Here is a 15,621-nt window from a genome sequence, read left to right as displayed (position 1 = left end):
CCATCCTGACTTCTGCGTTGCTGCCTTCAAAGCTGGGCCCTCGGCCAGCAGCCGCCACTCCTGAGTCACCTACCTCTAAAGGCAGCTGAAATGCATGGTATTGCCACCCTTACTTCTGCACTGCTGCTGGCAGGGTACTGCCTTCAGAGCTGGTCACCTGGCTAGCAGCTGCCACTCTCTGACCACCCAGTTCTGAATGCAGCACAGAAGTGAGGGTGGCAATACCATAACCCTCTTACAATAACTCTGCGACCCTCCCACAACCTCCTTTTGGGTCAGGACCCTCAGGTTAAAAAACGCTCATCTCCTCTGTGAAATCTGTATAGCACAGGGTAAAAGTACACAAACAGATTTCATGGAGGAGACCAGATTTCACAGTCCATGATGCATTTTTCATGGCCATGAATTTGGTAAGACCCCATTCTTTAGAGTTCAAAACTTGCAGATTGTTAGTGTTGTAACACTTGTCTGTCCTTTCTTCTGCCCCTTCCCTATCTCATTTTGTACATGTCTTGATATACATTGTAAAGTTCTTAAGGTCATGAATGCTTTCTTATTGATCTATAAACTGTCACTTGCATGGATGATACTGTATAAATAATACTTTGGGAGAGGCTTAATTTTCTACATTGGGTATGGTCAGAAATAAAACCTTTCAGCCTCATCTGCTACTAAAAAAACAAAACAAAACTCGTGCTGTGTAAACCTGCCAGGTGCACAAAAAGGAGTACTCAACTTCACAAATCCATTTTCCTTTCCCATTAAAGATGTGGTGTTCCAGTCTGGAACACACTTATTTTAACACAGACAATTTCAGTTTAAGAAGGAAAAACATTAAATACAAACTCTGTTAATTCAGCTTTATAGCGGAGAACTTAAAATCACAAGTCAGAAAAATAAAAATCTGTACATGTATGTATTGAGATTGGAACTTTTATATACCGTAATAGTTATACAAATTACTACACATTCTGAAGGAGCTAATAACTGGACTTCCACCTATTTAAATTTCCCAACTGCCCTACTGAAGTTTAAATCCTTTACGGGAGGGACCCTTTCTAATAGTGAGAGGTTAGTTCAGTATTCTTGTTTGTTCGTTCATTCTTTGGCTACTCGTCTATGAATCAAGCTGGTTTTTGATTGATGAAAGTACTACTTCAGCTGTTACAAGGGCAGTGATCCAACAGCTGCACTGGTTAACTGGCATAGTCAGTGTAATGGTATTTGATGGTAGCCATTTGTCACTGAAACAGGAAAATTATTTCCTTTATACTTTTTCTTTCAAATGAAATTGAAATGTCTACATGAAAAATAACTACTTTTAATAATCATAATTAAATGTCATAGTATGGGTTTATGGTGACTGTACATGCGCCAATGAAGACTACTGTCAATTTGTGGATGTCACAATGTTGTGCACCACTTGTAATACAACAGGAGACCATATTGTGGTTAAAATGTTCTGACATGTATCTAGGTACATGCAACATGATGTAAAGAAATAAGCCAGCCTTTGTTAACCACTCATCAGTTATGAATAAATATAATTAGTCAAGTAAATTGCTCAAAAACACTATTATAGATTTGATTTCTCTCTCTCTCTCTATTTTATTTTTTTATGTAGGGTGTGGATTCAAGATTTGTTCCCAGTGTTCAGGATTTTGATAAGAAACTTACAGAGGCTGATGCTTATTTGCAGATCTTAATAGACCAATTGAAGGTATGTTGAACTAACACTTGTGCACTTAAAGAGATAGTGGATAATGTTAGGTGCTCTTTGGGTCTCCTCTGGAACTTGTCTTAGGGCCTGTTCTATGGGCAACTGTGGTGGGGAATCACCCATTCTACAATCCAGTGTCAGAGAAGACATTCTTTGACACAGTAAAAGTAGAAGAGATGGAATGAATTAGTTAAGGCAGATGTGACCATATGAGAAGCCTGTCAAATGCTTAAGTATTTTTCATCCCTGGGGTTTGCCTATGGTGAAGTTTTTTCCTTTTCTTCTCCTTGCTCTCTGGGTCTACCATAGAAAAGCACAGTCAAACCTCGCAATAACGCGGCCTGCCATAACACGAAATCGCATATAATGCAATCATAAGTTGGCTCCCCTGTAAGGCCTAATACCAGTGGTCCCCAACGCCATGGCGCCTGCCAGGACAGTGCCCAGCAGGGGAGAGAAGCCTCGGCCCCGCGCCTGCCGGGGACAGAGAACTCCGAGGCTGCGGGTGCCGGTGCGCTTTGTCCCTGGCTGGCGCTGGGCCACGGCTTCTCTCCGGCTTCAAGAGGAGCTGCAGCCCCGTGCCTCCCGGGGACAGAGAGCACCGGCGCCCGCAGCCCTGGAGTTCTCTGTCCCCGGCAAGCGCAGAGTCACAGCTCCTCAAGAAGCTGCAGCCCTGCACCTGCTGGGGACAGAGAGCATCGGCGCCCGCAGCCTCGGAGTTCTCTGTCCCTGGCAGGTGCGGGGCCGCGGCTTCTCTCCCCTGCTGGGCTCTGGGCACAGGTCAGTAGGCGGCGCACATCAATGCACCACGTTGGGGACCACTGACTTAAACTGACCGGCTTGAAACCCCGCTATACCATGACCCCGCATTTATCGTGGTGGAATTTTTTGGACCCAAACATCGCGTTATAGCGGGGTTTCACTGTATATATATCTTTTTTTAAAAAGAGAAGATTACAGAAAGTAACAATGAAAATTCAGACTAAAAACTATGTTGAATTTGAGAACAGAATTCTGTGTTGAGATGAATGGAGATCTTGGAATCATATATCACTCAAGTAAAATTGAGTTAGAAAATTAGAGTAACTTTAAATGTATGCCTTCTTTCAAAATGGGTTTTCTGTCAAATATTGAGAATCTGCTTTCTGTTATATTTAGAGAGTTAACTTTGGAGAATTGGCAGAGATGGTTTAAATAAATGAGTTTAAATTTGTAGTGGAATCCTTAAAATTATCATCTTGCCCTTGATATTTAATTTTTTTCCCTGAGGAGGAGTCCCGCCTGTGCTGTTGCTCCTGCACATAGTGCTTAACTGGGATTGCTTAGGAAATTTTGCTGCTGTATTTGTGTGAATCTGATACTTTGACCATGGGTAAATTGCTCTGTAGGAGCAGTTAAAATGGTATACTTCTCTGCTCTGCTTATGTATTTTGGGGTTAGGTAGGGGAGATGAGGGATGACAAGCTCATATATCCCACCACACTATTGGAAACAGCAGAAGATTATCCATTGGCAGTTTCTGCCTGCAACATTTTTCCCTGATTAAAACTGATTAAGACTGCTACAGTTATGTTCTGCTTCTCTTACTGATATTATTGGGCAAGCACTGTGTGTGGTAGCATCAGCATAAATTTAGTATTGTCGCTGGGAAAGGAATACATGCACTAAGATTGAGCTGAGTGAGAGAGGCATACAGAATAAAGAGCTTGGCCCATGGCCTAATGACTTAGGACACAGCTATGTCCCTTGCTCTCATGTCAGCAGGGGTGAGGAAACCATCTCAGGCAGCACTCATGTCTGGAGGAAAGGATATGCCTCACTGTGCTCTTCAGCAGTCACCTGAGACTGACTGAAGAAAAGATTGACAAGTAGTGGAGAGAAAGGACAGTAGAAACAAGGGACGGGAAGAGACTTGCAGAAACTAAGTCATGGGGGTTTTAGAAAACGAGGTATCAGCATTCAAGGAAGGGGAAGTATGGCACCAGAGAAGAGGAAAGGATAGAAGAAGTGACTTGCTGAGTTTTAGAGAGGAGATAACATTTGAGGTTTTCTTGTTTCAGTGCAATATCTTATTAAATTTGGTAGCTGAAAGTAACATAGAAAACTAAAGCACTAAAATTTTTCAGACCCTCCTCCCTGCTTCTCCAGTCATCTTTTTTTGGAGGGGAAAAAGGGGTGTGTGTGAATCTTTAAAGTATGGTGGTGGTACCCAACATGCAATCTGAGAGCCAAACATAGATCAGTGGAGACATAAAATGCACCCTTTGTCCCGCTTAACCCTCTCTCTGCAGGGCAAGAACAAATCTGATCAGCCTTTAGTTTTTATTGATGATGGTGAATTTAAATAAACAATTTTAACTCCTCTCTCTCTCTCTCAAGGGAGTTACAAGTTCAAACTATGTTTTTACATTTAATTTGGACAAATTATGATTTTATGCAAATTAGGTGCAGCATTTGGACCATTGATAAGATGTTAGGATGACTCCCAGTGTCAAAGTTTGGGCTCCTCAGTTTGAACTGGCTGCTTTTATGTCATTTTAATTAGTAGGAGCAGATTGATACTTAAGGATCAAAAATTGTGGGGTCATGCAAACGTCCCAGGTAATGAACAGGAAAGTTCAAAAACTAAAGCAGAATTGTCTGTCTGTAAGTGGAATCCTATTTGTGAAGTGTCATTGAGTCTTGAAATAGAGTTCAGAGGTTTTTTCCTCCTTTGCATAAATCAAATTTGGGAGGTTTAATGGCCAAAGTCCCCTTTTGTCTGGCATGTCGTCATAGATTTTAAGGCCAGAAGGGACCATTGTGATGATATAGAAGGTCAAACTAAATAACACAGACCGTCAAATGTCTCTAAAATTAATTTTAGAGTGTATCTGGGGTGGCGGGGGGGGGGGGGAGTAGCATATCCATGGGTCACAGGTTTCAGAGAAGTAACCATATTAGTCTGTATCAATAAAAACAACAAGGAGTCCTTGTAACACCTTAAAGACTAAGAAAATTACTTTCACAGATATCTATCTTGAATTGCTTACAACACCTACTTATTAAATGCGTCCTGCATTTTTGACTGCTTTCAAAATGTAATTTAGTGTGTTTATCTCAGCCAAGATGGTAATAAAATAACTTGTCAATGAAGTTTGTCCAGTAATTTTACCTGTTCTTACTTAATCCTGTAATTCATTTTTCTTTTGTATTAAAGATAAAAGTAAATGGGAGCTGACTTGTTTTGTTTTGAACAGTGGAAAGTTTGAAATCATTATATAATGTTTTGCGATTGAACAGATTCACAAGCACCAGCAATTAGTAATACTAAATCTATATCAGGATAGGATTCAGAATGCATGATCAGGATTGGGGACTCCATTGTGCTAGGTTCTGTAGAGACCTAGTGTTAAACAGGGTCCTTACTCCAAAGATCTATCAGTCTCAGACAAGAGAAAAGAACAGATAAGCCTGTTTACTGGTGGCGTTCTGAACAATGTGTCTGTTCTTAAATGGTGACTCACTCTTCCCATAAAACCTTACACCAGAGCAGCCTTCTTTGTCCAAAGAGTGCTGAATTGAACTCCCTATGTATCTTGTCAACTCCACCTTTTTAATAAACTGCAGAACAATGACAGCATGGGAATCGAAAGACACAGCCTCAGGGCATGTCTTCACTAGCAAAGTTAAATTGCTGGCTGCGGCAGTGCTTAATGGAACTGTGTAGTCGCGGCAACACTGGCACTTTACAGTGCTGAAACTTGCAGTGCTCAGGGGAATGTTTTTTCACACCCTTGAGCGAGAAAGTTGCAGCACTGTAAAGTGCCAGTATAGACAAGCTGTCAGTAACTGAGCGTGGGTGTTGCAGCAAACGGTGGAATGTCAATGACAATGTCACCATGTCACAAATACGCTAAAAGAAATATGAACTAATTGTTGTTGGGGGTTATATTGCTTGGATTGTACACCTTTACTCTGATATAATGCGGTCCTATATAACGTGAATTGGGATATAACGCAGTAAACCAGTGGTCTGGGGCATGGGACTGCTGTACAGCGTTATACCTGAATTCGTGTTACCGCAAGTGGCTCCTCTACGCCCACCCGTTACTTGCTGTGGCCCTCCCTGGGGCCCCCCCGCCTCAGCTCACCTCCACTCCGCCTCCTTCCATGAGCGCACCGCAGCTCTGCTTCTCCTCCCTCCCAGGCCTGCTGCGCCAATCAGCTCTTTGGCGTGGCAAGCTTGGGAAGGAGGAGAAGCGGAGCTGTGGCACGCTCGTGGAAGGAGGTGGAGCAGAGGTGAGCTGGGGCAGGGGGGGCCACAGCAAGTAAAGGGGGGGCAGAGGAACCGCTCCCCACCTCAGCTCACCTCCACTCTGCCGCCACCTCCTCCTATGAGCATGCTGCTCAGCTCCGCTTCTCCCTCTCTCCCAGGCTTGCCGTGCCAAACAGCTAATTGGTGCGGCAAGCCTGGGAGGGAAGAGGGAGAAGCAGAGCTGTGGCATGCTCATGGGAGGAGACGGAACGGAGGTGAGCTGGGGCGGGGGGGTCCTGGGGAGGGCTGCAGCAAGTAACAGGGAGCGCAGAGAAACAGCTCCTCGCTCCAGCTCATCTCCGCCTCCTCTCCTGACTGCGCTTCTGCTCCGCTTCTCTCCCTCCCTTGGTCTCCTGCCCCTCCAGGCTTGCCTGGCCAAACAGCTGATTGGCATGGCAAGCCTGGAAGGGAGGGAGAAGCGGAGCGGCGGCATCATGCTCAGGGAGGAGGTGGAGGCAGAGTGGAGGTGGGCTGGGGCAGGGAGCAGTTCCTCTCCCTACCCTGATATAACGCGGTCTCACCTATAACACAGTGAGATTTTTCGGCTTTCAAGGACTGCATTATGTCAGAGTAGAGGTGTACTTGTTTTGTTTTCAAAATCCTAAGAGTTTTCCTTTGAGTGCTTACTCATGTTCATTCCAATGTAGGTGTGCATGCGCTGTGTGCATTGCTGCCAAAAGTTTTCCCTCAGTGCTATCCATTGAGTCTGTTCTGGTGCCTCATGGACTCACACCCATAGCGCCAGTATACATGGTCCTGCTGCTCTGCCACCCATCAGTTCCTTCTTAACATCCATGGTGGCCGCTGGAACTTTTTCTTGTCCTTGTGTTCACACAAGTACTTTCCTTAGTGGACTTTTGTTCTTTTCCTGTATATAGTTAAATAGTAGTGGTTAGAGTTTACAGTCTGTTGTTAGTTAGTAGTTAATACATTAGGACCCTTCTTACTGGGGTTGCCCCTTTCCCAATCTCCTGGATTTAAGCTATGTGAGGCTTGGCATAATCCATGCCAATTAGTGCCACCCCCCCCCATTCTGCTGCTTTAAGGGCTTGGGGGAGTCTCACCTCTGGAAGCGCTGCAGGATTTGAAAGGGGTTCAAACGCCATACTAAAAAGAAGAGGGACCAGAGACTCAAATTCCTCCTTATGGAGGTGGCTCTCTATCCCATCTTGGAACCAAGTCATACTGATTCAGCACCGAGCACCTCTATCTCTGTGAGAAGTGCACTGGCGTCTCTGAGAGACAGCGTAGTTCAGCCACTCTGACATCAAGGAAGGACTCCTTATCCATGTTCTGAGATTCTCTGCACCATCAGGGCTTTCTGGTACAGAGGAGATCTATGCCTCACCAGGACACTTGGCACCTATCCCAGTCACTGGTGCCAAAGAAGCGAAGAAAAAGAGAGAGAGAGTTGGCAGAGTGAGACCCGTGCCAGGTCTCATGAGTCAACAGCTACCAGCATAGTACCATTGACTCCAGCCCAGGAAAGAGACTCATCGAGGCCAGTACTGTTGGACTCTCCGGGGGAGAGCCATCTGACTGCAGCTCTGGTGCTTCCATCTATGTCAGAGGTGTTCGAGGCAGCAAGGGAGCTATTAGTCCCTCCTCTATTGCCATCCCCCACCAGGTGTCAATGGGCACTAGAGACAAGCGCAGCTATGGCACAGAGGCCCCAGGTGCCACTGAACAGAAAACTGGTGGTGATGACACAGCATTGGTCGCCTCCCTCTTGCACTACTCTCTAGCACCAACTGGTACTGCTCCTCCATGGTCACCAAGGAGAGATTCCTCGCAATCATACTCTGAGGCAGAATCTTATACCTCCCACAGGAGGAATAACACTGGTCCGACCACTGGTATCTGACAGCTGATATGGGCCAAGGGTTCTCACCAGTGGCCTGGCCAGCACAGTGGAAGATGCCAGGGCAATGGCCTTTCTGGAATCCCCGAGCCTTCCATCTGGTCCAAGGCCTCAATTGAGGAGATCTTACTGTTTTGTATTGGAGTGCAGAACTCCCCCACCACCTCCCTTGGTACAGGAATCAGGACCCGTTACCAAGCCCAGCACCAAACTTCAGGACCTGATAGTGCAAGATCTTTCAGGTGCTGAAGGACAGGAATAGGGCTCTATAACTGTGCTTACATCCTTCCTTTTCCTCCTCCTCCTCCTTTCCTGATGAGGTGGTAGTGGGGACTTCAGTTGCACTTGCTAAGGACGACTACAGTGCACACCAGGAGCTCCTCAGGAGAGTAGCCCAAAACCTGAGGAATTGCAGGGAGTATCCCAATCCTACTGTATGTGGCACTCAGTAGCCTGATATGGGCCCACGCCCAATAGAAGTGGAATAACCAATCCACAAAAAATTGAGAAGGGTGGGATCCAGACACTGTCCTCCTACCTCATCCTCAAGTGTACCCTCAAAAGGCCTACTTAGACCCAGACAATTGTCTGGCAGGGCCAGTCCTATGGGTCCACAAGGACTGGGCAGGAGGCCTCCTCTTATAGCTTCTACCCCGTCTCTTTATTGTAATCTGGCCTTGACTGAGTCTGGTAAAAACAGGGCAATGGCTGGGGTTTTAAGTGCTTTCTCAACTGGGCTGGGGTTTGTAGTCCTACAGACTTAGGGTGGTCCTCAAATCCTTTAAGCTGTGGAGCTTAGAGGCTGTCTGCTCCAAAAAGATAAACAAACCCTCAAAAGGGAGGTCCTGGATAGTCCACTGCACTTCATATGGGAAGCCCAAGGCCTGTAGCCGCGAGCTTCTCCTCATGACCACAGCCAAAGCCATGGTTGTAGCCCTCACTGTGGAGTAGATCTTTCTGCCAAAGAGATCCAGCTCCTTGGCATCCTTGGCCTTCGGGGTAGGTCTTTGCTGTCCCTGCGTCTCTCATTCATTCACCACTAGCGACCCTGGAGGAGGATGGATGTATAAGTATTCAAACCCCTTCGGGGAACAACATACTTTTTCTCCACTCTCTTTCCAGTGGGTTACAAGGAGTCTGCCAGAGGGCCTTAACAGATTCCAGAAAAGCACCATTCAGAGGCAAAGCCACTCACGATGGCCCCAAAAAGGCCAAGATGTCCACCAAGGCATGGGAGGCCGCCAAGAATTCCTCTACTGGATCAGTTCTTCTCCTCCTCTCCACGCTCCCTCCCCGTCCCTCATCAGGGATCCTTCTCATGAACAACTTCTAATCCAGGAAGTGCAAATGCTTCTGCAAGGGGGAGCAGTAGAGGAGGTTCCTTTGGAGCTAAGGGCAGGAGGTTTTACTCTCGTTATTTCCTAATCCCAAAGGCCAACAGCAGTCTCAAACCCATCCTGGACCTGCAAAACCTCAGCAGATCCATGAAAAAGCTGAAGTTCTGCATGGTTTCCTTGGCTTCCATTATCCCTTCTGTGGACATCCCTTCTGTGGATCAAGGAGACTGGTATGCCACTCTCCTAGATCAAGGAGACTGGTATGCCACTCTCCTAGATCAAGGAGACTGGTATGCCACTTTCCTATTTCAATCTTCCAAGGCCACAGAAGATTCCTGTAATTAGTTGTGAACCAGATACGTTACCAGTTTGCTGTACTTCCGTTGACCCTATCAGAAGCCCCTCAGGTTTTCACAAAGTACGTGGCAGTTGTCTTGGCTTTCCTAAGGAATCAAAACATTCAAGTACTGTATATCCTTACATTGATGCCTGGCTGATCAGAGGTCAGACCATGGCCCACGTGGATGCAGACATATGGCTAATACTGTCAACTTTCCAGAAATTAGGGCCTGTTGATAAACATGCAGAAGTAAATGCTCTCCCCTGTCCAAAGGATAGAGTTCATAGGAGTGGTCCTAAATTTGGTCCAGGCAAGAACCTTCCTTCATGCGCTGATATGGTGAAACATGCAAGATTGCAACTCAGACCTCTTTAGGTCTGGCTGACATCAGTGTACCGAACAGGCCGGGACTGCTTGGACATGGTAGTCACACTTCCCCATTCAGTGATCACCACCCTCCTATGGTGGCTGGATCCAGAGACTGTATGTGCAGGTGTCCCATTCTTGAAACCACAGCCGTCAATGTCTCCAGTTACCGAGGGTCTCGGATATTAGGGCCTTTTTATTTCAGGTATCAGAGGGGTAGCCGTGTTAGTCTGGATCTGTAAAAGCAGCAAAGAATCCTGTGGCACCTTATAGACTAACAGATGTTTTGGAGCATGAGCTTTCGTGGGTGAATACCCACTTCGTCAGATGCATGCCCATGCATACTCACTTCGTCAGATGCATGGGCATGCATCTGACGAAGTGGGTATTCACCCACGAAAGCTCAGGCTCCAAAATATCTGTTAGTCTATAAGGTGCTACAGGATTCTTTGCTACACAGTCTTCTTCAAGAACAAGGTCCAGCTGCACTCTCATTCAGCCACGTTCGTGACAGGTTCCTGTGATGGGTTTGGTCACAGAGATCCCCTTGGGACTTTCACCTGGTACGTTGAAATTACCTCTGATCCCATTTTCCTTGCCAGCTTAGGACTTCCAGAACCCTGTCCTGTTGAGCCCGACACACTAGCCTGCTGCAACACAGACCCAGGGTCTGGTCCATGCCCCCAAAGCTGAAGACTTAGGTAACCTGCTGAACTGTTTTCAGTTATCTCCAGCACCCAAACACCCATTTCCCAATGGGCTCCAAACCCCTAATAAATCTTTTTTACTCTGTATAAAGCTTTTACAGGGTAAATTAATAAATTGTCCACTCTCTATAACAGTGATAAATATCCACAGCTGTTTGCCCCCCCAGGTATTAATCACATACTCTGGGTTTATTAATAAAAAAAATGATTTTTATTAAATATAAAAAGTAGGATTTAAGTGGTGTCAAGAAATAACGGACAGAACAAAGTAAGTCACCAAGCAAAATAAAGCAAAAACATGGAAGTCTAAGCCTAATACATTAAGAAACTGATTACAGATAATATTTCACCCTTAAAGATGTTCCAGTGAGCTTCTTTCACAGACTAGACTCCTTCCTAGTCTGGGCTCAATCCTTTCCCTGGTACAGTTCTTGTAGTTCCAGCAGACATCTCCGGTGATAAGCAGGGGTTTTCTCATGACTGTAGCCACTCTTGTCCTGCCCCACCCCCTTTTATAGTTTTGGCACACGATAGGAATCTTTTGTGTCTCTGGGTCTCCACCCCTCCTTCTAAATGGAAAAGTACCAGATTGAAGATGGATTTCATTATCAAGTGACATGGTTACATGTCACTGTAAGACCCGTAGTCTCCATTCTTCCTGGGTTGGCCCACACATACACAAGAAGGCTTGCAGATAAATAAACCATTTACAACCAGTTGTCGTAGTCAATGGGAGCCATCAAGATTCTAAACCATCATTAATGGCCCACACCTTGCATAATTATTACAATAGGACCTCAGAGTTATACTTCATATTTTTAGCTTCGGATACAAGAATGATACAGGCATACAAATAGGAGGAATATATTCAGTAGTTTGTAACCTTTGTTGTGATACCTTACAAGAGATCTTTTGCATAAAGCATGTTTCAGTTGCATCGTATTTGCACTCATAAGCATATTTCCATAAAACATGTGGAGTGCAGTGTCAGAGTTCCCATCCAGGATATCTGTAGAGTGGCAACATAGTCTTTGGTCCACACTTTTTGCAACTTCTTATGCCGTCAGTCAGTGGACCAGATTTGGCAGACCAGTTCTACAGTCTGCTTGTCATTGAACTCCGAACCCCCCTCCTTCATCTGCTTGAGAGTCACCTACATTGGAATGGATGTGAGCAAGCACTCAAAGAAAAAATGTTTTTTTTTTTTCTTCTGTAACTGCTGTTCTTCTAGATATGTTGCTCCTGTCCATTTCAGAACCCGCCCTCCAGCCCCTCTGTAGGAGTTAGCTGGCAAGAAGAAGCTGAGGGGGCAGTGGGATGACAGGATTTTATATACTGGCACTATGAGGGCACAACTCCAGAGGCACCAGAGCTGACCTGATGGATACCACTGAGGAAAACTTTATGCTGGTGGTGCGTGCATCATGCACACACCTATATTGGAAAGAATATGAGCACCACCTCTCAAAGAACAACAGTTACGGAAGGTTAATAATTGTGTTTTGTTTGTAGTTTCAAGTTGTTTGACGTATGAAAAACCATACTTGCAGTATTTTCACAAATGTGTTTTCTTTTAGCTATTTGATGAGAAGCTTCAGCACTGCATAGATGATGAACAGAGAAAAGCAAGTACACTTTATCTTATATAGATATTGGGGCCTTTCTTTTTGACATTTTTGATTTATTTTATTTCCATTTTCATTAATCTCATATAATTGTGAATCATGTTTTTAAGCCTGATTTTAATCTACAGTTGATAAAAATAAATTCTTGATCTGTCTTGTTTAGAACTTCCTACAGGAGTTACATATTGTGAATAACTGGGGGAGTATAACTTTATATAATGAGATTTTTATAACATTGGGATATCACCTTTAAAGCTTTAAAACAAAGTTTCATTCTTTTAAGAAATGGTTCTAAAACCTTTTTAGATGTGTGGACAACACAACAAATTGACGTATTTGAAGACATCTTGGTATAAAATAACCAAATTTTGGTTCATTCATCAATGTTTGAAAGTCATAGGTTGAACAAGCATAGTGGAAAAACATATAAGGAGCACACTGGGTTTTTAGTCTTTTTTTAAATATTTTATTTTTTTAAGCAGTACACATGTTTGGAGCTCAGCCCTGCACATATTTGGAGCTCTCCATAGGCTGAGAGAGACTTAGAGAGAAGTCTGACTAGCCAGTCTTACATTTGATCACTCTGAGTATATCCCTGTTGGTTGTCTTCCACTTATTTCTCTTTTCCCTTTCTCTTTCTACCCAACCCCCAGCAAAAGGATTTTTTGATCAGGGAGGGTTGTGTAAATGTGCAGTCTATAACATATTCACATGCTTTGGAGCTGTGTGCTCCAGAATGCAATGTGTCATTCAGAGAGTACAAAACTTGAAACTTTCAGCCAGGCTGTAGCTCACTTCAAAAGCTGATGTATATACTTGCTCCCATCCAGTATCATTTTTGGGAGCATGGCAGTAGGACAAAATGTCTCAAATTGCTATTTTTAAGAGAGACAAACGTTTTATCAAAGACTTTTTCTGGGGAGAGGGGGGAAGGGAAAGAAGGTTACAAAACAAAAAAAAACTAGCTTGTGAACTTTAATACCTGGAAATAGGGAATTAAAAGTAAAGCTATTGCTTAATTATAATAACTGTTGCACTGTCACTGTAATGTTAAAATAATTGGATTTGGGAATTTTTGTGTACTTAGTACCTATTTCTCCGAGTTTTCCCTTGTGTTCAAAAGCAAAGCTTCTGCCTTTCAGTATTGTTGTTTGAGTACACTTTGATGCTTCCTCACATAATACCTCTACCCTGATATAACACGAATTCGTGTTATAAACGTGTAAAGCAGCGCTCTAGGGGGGCGTGGCTGTGCACTCCGGCGAATCAAAGCAAGTTCGATATAACATGGTTTACCTATAATGCGGTAAGATTTTTTGGCTCCCAAGGACAGCGTTATATCGGGGTAGAGGTATATTATGTAAAGGATGTGACTTTTGTATTTGTTCCCCTTCATGTCTGTTGGTCATAATGGCAGATTAGCAATCTTATGCATTGATCTTTCTGTCCACTTCTTCTTGGTGGCATGTACAGATTTTAAAATGTGCTTGTTGCTCAGTTCAAACTTGCTTGACTAGTCTCTGAAGAAGCGGCTGCAAGAACAGAACTTACTTTTTTGTTTGTTTTTTAACTAGAAAATTATTCCTTCAATTTTTACCTCTGTCCAGCTGTGCTCATGCAGATCAGGAAATACATTAGCCTTCCCTGTGACAATGAGAAGCACTTGAGTCACTTTTAATCCTTGGAGGCTTCTTCAAGGATTGTGTTACAGCTAAAGGATGCATTTTCATATTTAATCTGAGCAAGACATTCATCAGTAGAACAGGAAGATTTATAATTTCAAAGAGGTGTTTTTTTTAAATGTTGTGTCAATAATGTTTTTACTACAGATTCCACTTCTTCCCCATTTAAGACAAGTAAAAAGTATCACTTTTTTTAAAATTGAACCTTCCTGTCCCTTGGACTAAAACAGGTAAGGAATTCTTTGGTGGCAGCAGCTTAATGCTTCTGTTTCCTTAGATAAGGATTAAGCTTTTCACTATACTTTGGTTAAGCAATTGTGCCACAAATATATGGTTTGAGGTAAAGTTATGCAGCTGGAAATCCATTTCTGCACTTTCTTTCCCACTAGGTCTTCATTAAAAATTCTAGCAGAAAGCCTGTTTGTTTGTTTTTTTTTCTTTTTTTTGTAGTACGATTCATAAGTTTAAATGGGCCATCAGAAGACAGGTTTTCTTTTCAGTTGGAATCAAAGCGGAGTGAAAGTGTTTCAAGATGAACTGTTCAAACTTAAGGTAGCTGCTGTGTTCCAGCAGACCAAAGTCAGGCTTTTTCTACTATCCTATAATTTCTTTTGAAACTCAGTTCGGTGTTTACATGCAGGGCAGGTTTGGAAATGTGAACCAGAACTAATTGGCTTTGAGCATTGTGTCAAGCATTGTTTAGTATTGCAAAGAGCCAGGAAATAATGACCTCCTAAACAATTGAGCACAACCTGTTTTTTTCAGATGGAAAAAGTCTGTTTCCGGTGCTGCTAGGCAACCACTTCTTGATAATATGATAGGTAGTAGCTAGGATGCTTTTACAAATAAGTGGCAGATAATCATTGTTTCTTAAGACATTAAGCAGCCTATTTTAATAACCATTTGGAGCCCTAACAAATACTGTGTATAGAGTATTATATAATGTTAGATATTACAAAATACTGTTGTTTAAATTATGAAACTCACATTTTAAAGAATATACAATAAAAGTTAAGGAATATGTGTTAAATAGTTCAGAAAACATTTATTATTGTATACAGTGATACTGAAGAATGTTTGCATTTTAAATAATGTCTCGCTCTTACATAGCATTCTTCATCCATAGATCTCAAAAGTGCTTTTAAATAGGTCAGTATGCATCATTATCCCCATTTTACACATGAAACATGTCTATTAATATAAATTAAAGTATTATTTAGAAACTAGTGGTGAAATCCTGTCCTGGTTAAGTCACAAGGGTCAGGATTTCACCCTTGGGCACAATTCACCTATTGAAGGGTGGATGCAAGGTGTACATTTAAGTTAGGACTGTCAATTAATCGCAGTTAACTCACGCGATTAACTCAAAAAATTAATTTATTATTAAAAAAAATAATCATGATTAATCACAATTTTAATCACACTGTTAGTAGAATACCAATTGAAATGTTTTGGATGTTTTTCTACATTTTCATATATATTGTATTCTGTGTTATAACTGAAATCAATGTATATTATTTTTTATTTTTACAGTGCAAATATTTGTAGACAAAAGAGTATTTTTCAATTCACCTCATACAAGTACTGTAGTGCAATCTCTTGGTCATGAAAGTGAAACTTACAAATGTAGATTTTTGTTTTATTACATAACTGCACTCAAAAAACAAGAATGTAAAACTTCAGACC

At 43.0% G+C, this 15,621-nt stretch overlaps 1 protein-coding gene across 5 annotated transcripts in view; it reads left to right on the top strand.

Moving 5' to 3' along the window:
• The window catches only part of OSBPL9 (oxysterol binding protein like 9), a 132,140-nt gene that overhangs the window by 63,654 nt on the left and 52,865 nt on the right, over nt 1–15,621 (top strand). For all 5 annotated transcript variants that reach the window (XM_030571922.1, XM_030571924.1, XM_030571920.1 and 2 more), the window contains 2 exons: nt 1,625–1,720; nt 12,206–12,253. In XM_030571922.1, the coding sequence (XP_030427782.1) occupies nt 1,625–1,720; nt 12,206–12,253 (144 nt within the window). The remainder of the gene's footprint in view (nt 1–1,624; nt 1,721–12,205; nt 12,254–15,621) is intronic.

The sequence above is a fragment of the Gopherus evgoodei genome, chromosome 8, assembly GCF_007399415.2.
Source record: "Gopherus evgoodei ecotype Sinaloan lineage chromosome 8, rGopEvg1_v1.p, whole genome shotgun sequence".
Classification (NCBI taxonomy): Eukaryota; Metazoa; Chordata; order Testudines; family Testudinidae; genus Gopherus; species Gopherus evgoodei.
Note: the sequence above shows the minus strand (reverse complement) of the source record. Positions and strands in the feature narration are given on the sequence as shown.